This window comes from Protomyctophum parallelum, assembly GCF_964188405.1.
Source record: "Protomyctophum parallelum genome assembly, chromosome: 23".
NCBI classification, from domain to species: Eukaryota; Metazoa; Chordata; class Actinopteri; order Myctophiformes; family Myctophidae; genus Protomyctophum; species Protomyctophum parallelum.
The window spans coordinates 25,672,679-25,677,125 of record NC_139715.1 but is presented as its reverse complement, the minus strand read 5'-3'; the positions used below and the strand labels follow the sequence as shown (position 1 = coordinate 25,677,125).

General features: G+C 48.5%; 1 protein-coding gene across 1 annotated transcript in view; it reads right to left on the bottom strand.

The window, feature by feature from the left end:
* Positions 1 to 236: 236 nt before the first annotated feature.
* prox1a (prospero homeobox 1a) overlaps positions 237 to 4,447 on the bottom strand; it is a gene marked incomplete at both ends in the record, with an annotated part of 56,809 nt that continues 52,598 nt past the window's right edge. Inside the window, one exon of the mRNA XM_083758926.1 lies at positions 237 to 422. Within this exon, the coding sequence (XP_083615052.1) occupies positions 237 to 422 (186 nt within the window). The remainder of the gene's footprint in view (positions 423 to 4,447) is intronic.

The following is a 4,447-nucleotide window of genomic DNA, read 5'->3' as shown; positions in this document are numbered from 1 at the left end:
CGCCTCCGAGTCCGCACGTCATCCGATGGCCACGCCTCCTTGGGGGGCCGAGACGACGACGACGTCAGTCTCTCCGTCCTTTTGGCACGACTCCTCTTCTTCCTCCTCCTCCTCCTCCTCTCTCCTCCCACTTCGTCTTCCTCGCGGCCAATCGGAAAACGTCTCGTCCGTCCGGGGCTGCTATAGGCGGCCCGCGTGCACGCGGGAGGGGGGGGGGAGGGGGAGGTGGGGAGGATTCAGTCGTGGAGGAGCTCCTGCAGGCAGTTGGGGGACTTGAAGACGTCGGGCATGTCGCTGTCCAGCTTGCAGATGACCTTGTAGATGGCCTTCTTCCACGACGGGTCCACGTCCTTGCCCGCCACGATGGCGTTGAAGAACTCGCGCAGGGTCACCTGGGCCACCTCCAGGAAGCGATCCGGGACCTGGGGGGGAGAGAGAGAGAGAGAGAGAGAGAGAGAGAGAGAGAGAGAGAGGGAGGGAGAGAGAGTCAGAGAGCGACGGAAAACAGAAAGAGATGTGCAGAACAGATTAATCCATGAAGAGCTGCGATGGGACCAGATTCTATACAAATGTCTTCTAAATCCTGACAGCTTTCTGAAAACCGTTTCTCTCTGTGTCAGCGGTTCTCAAACTATTTCATGTCCGACAACAATTATAGGTATTTGGCCCGCCGACCCCCATCTGAAAATATGTTGTTCCTGGGAATGTGTATTCAAAGATTTACGCCATTACATTTTCAAGATTCTTCAAAAAATAGCAGATCTACAAGCTCGTATATAGATCTGGTATTTTTCAAAGGCTCAAGTTTCAAAAAGTGGTTAAAAGCTATAAGGTGACACAGACGCGTCCTCAGATCTTAAAGGGTTAGAAAGAGAGAGAGAGAGAGAGAGAGAGAGAGAGAGAGAGAGAGAGAGGAAGGGGGACATTATACGAACGATGAAATGCGCCATGCAGTCAAACATGGCTGAGGGGGAAGGCTGTCCTTGACAGACGACGGAGACACCCCTACCCCCCCCCCCCCCTCTCTATTCCCAACTCTTATCTAATGTTAAAAACATAAACGGTCACATCATTATATACCACGGGGTCATCTATGCGTCTGTGTGCTCCTATTTATAGCAGCACGGTATATAAGTCTCCTCCGTGTTCCTTTCACTCCAAGAATGTATGAAATGAGCCCGAATGGAGCGGTGAGGGTCTCTGTGCGTGCGTGCGTGCGTGCGTGCGTGTGTTAACTTATAGGAACAGGTGTTGCCGTCCCACAACAGACAGGCAGCGGTCTAATGAGAGACGACAATGTAAGGAAACACTGACAGACAGACAGACAGACAGACAGACAGACAGACAGACAGACAGACAGACAGACAGACAGACAGACAGACAGACAGACAGACAGACAGACAGGCAGGCAGGCAGGCAGGCAGGCAGGCAGGCAGGCAGGCAGGCAGGCAGGGGGATAGGAAAGACAGTAGGAAGGGAGACCAGTACAGTAAGAAGACAGACAGGTACGGTAAGAGGACAGACAGGTACAGTACGAGGACAATGTCTTTCTATTTCAGAGCAGCATAACTGTAACCGAATTAGGTCACATAACATGTGGGTGAAGTGTACTTTGTGTGTGTGTGTGTGTGTGTGTGTGTGTGTGTGTGTGTGTGTGTGTGTGTGTGTGTGTGTGTGTGTATGTGTGTGTGTGTACTTTGTGTGTGTGTGTGTGTGTGTGTGTGTGTGTGTGTGTGTGTGTGTGTGTGTGTGTGTGTGTGTGTGTGTGTGTGTACTTTGTGTGTGTGTGTGTGTGTGTCCGCGTGTAAGTGCGTGCGTGCGTATATTGTACAACATGAGCATGCAGTTTAACCACCCGGCTCAACCTTACTTCCCTTTTCTCAACTGAACTCGCAGGTGTATGTGTGTGTGTGTGTGTGTGTGTGTGTGTGTGTGTGTTTCCAGTGCCCTGGTTTGGATTCATATTGTAAACAAGGCCTGTCTCGGCTCCGTTGAGCGTCCTATAGGATAATCTACTTCCGGGAGACTGGAACTGTGGCTTTTCAAAATAAGAGCTCGACTGGAAAAAAGGCTGGCTTGAATTAGATCCTAATTTTTCAATAAACGCTAGCGCTGAAACGGTTTCAAATCAATCATAGTTGCCAAAGTGTAGTTCCTTATTTGGCCTTGTTTTCTAAACCATGATTGGTATGGTTAAGATTCTGGCAGGTTGTTAAAGCCAGTCAGTGGCCTTGTGGTCAGAGTGTCCGCCCTGAAACTGGGAGGTCGGGGGTTTGATTCCCGGCCGGGTCATACCAAAGACTGTAAAAATGGGACCCAATGCCTCCGTGCTTGGCACTCTAGATTAGGAGTCAAATCAACTAACTAACACACAGACACACACACACACAGACACACAAAAGCACAATCATAAACGACACACCGTTCCTCACAATAGCAGGTGAACAGCTGTGAATGATCCATAACAACTTACAAGCCTTCAGCCTGTGTGTGTGTGTGTGTGTGTGTGTGTGTGTGTGTGTGTGTGTGTGTGCGTGCGTGTGTGTGTGCGTGCGTGCGTGCCCCAGTCTGTGTGTCTGTCCAGAACTACAGTATATCTCACCAATGGATCAATGTCAAAGCATTTGTACATGCCAAGAAGACATCGCACATCCAAATCCAAATTATTTTATTTTTGTCACGTTCTGGTGAGGTGAGGACCCTATAGCCTATGTTATACTATGTTATTCTTTAGCTATTGAAAAATAGCAGATCTACAAGCTCGTAGCGCGGCACTCGAGTCGTAGGTATGCTATTTTTGAAAGAAAACGTGAAAATGTGCCTCAAATCTTTGAATATATATTCAAGGTTTTTAACTCAAATCTTTGCTTCTGGGGGGGTCCCTGGAACAACATATTTTCAGATGGGGGTCGGCGGGCCAATTACATAATATATTTATGGGGGTCCTTGAGAACCACATGACACAGAAACATATGGTTTTTCAGAAAACTGTCATGATTTAGAAGACATTTAGAATCGTCCTCAGGTCAAAATGGGTGAATAGAGGTGAACAGAGACAGATAATACAAACTCAAAACTAACACGATGAACTGACACCAAACAATGACTGACTGGCGAACAAGACTAATACACACATGAGGGCTGATTACACATGAGAAACACCTGGGGAACATATAGAACCAAAACAACTTAGAACAAGAACATAGAAATACAATATCTAGATAAGCAGGACATCAAAACAAGTATAGAACATAACAGAGATACTGGGGGAGACTTGCGCTCTGGCGGCACGGTGCGCCACATATACTTAATGGTTTTTGAGCTGCTACACGTTGTTAAGAAATATAGGCAACTATAGTGTCTTACTGGCAATAACAGTCTTGAAAATTATCTCTCTGCACTGTTCTCTGTGTGTTGAGAACAATGGCAGACGCACGCACGCACACCTATACAGGAGTGTTTCATGCTATTTTCTGCCCTCTCTCTCTCTCCCGGGGGCAAGATCACACAAAGACACTAAACAACCTGGCCAGGACACTCTCTCTCTCTCTCTCTCTCTCTCACACACACACACACACACACACAATCTCGCTTTTTCTCCCTCCCTTCCATCTCCTCACGTGCACACACAAGCACAAAGATGCACACAATTGTGGCTATTCTTGACGTTCTGCGCACACTCACACACGCACGCACATGCACATGCACACACACACGCACACACACACATGCGCACGCACACACACACTCACACAGAGGACAGTGGAGTCCTGTCTGAGTTCTTGGTGACCCCGTCACGCGTGGCAGGACATGGCAAGGTTAGCCACCACCATCACAAAGGATGAATCACACGCACACGCACACGCACACACACACACACACGCACACGCACACACACACACACACACGCACACACACACACCCCCTAAATGATTCCCTGGACTCTCGTAGTCTGCACCCCTTCCCCCGTTTTTGTAGTTGGTCTCACGGGACAGCAGTTATTTCAATGAGATCCTCCGTCAATGTCTCACTGTAGACACGCGCACGCACGCACACGTACGCGCACACAAACACACGCGCACGCGCACGCACACACGCACACACACACACACACACACACACACACACACACACACACACACACACACGCAAAGGCTTAAAACAGGTACACGTCTCCAAACACGGTCCACACAACAAGCGTCGTCGCGATGCTGACATTCAAACATCGTCAGTTTGTTCCGTTTGTTTCCGAATCATATGATGTATTTAATTTTAGACGTGACCGCTATTACCGAACGTTGCTATTGACAAACAACAGCAACCTTGGTCGTTCAAGGTAAATCGCTGCAAAACTTTAGTTTTTTTTTTGGGGGGGGGAGAGGGGGTTTGCTGATGCAGCGAATACATACATACACACGCATGAGCAGAACCCAGAGACCATGGATTT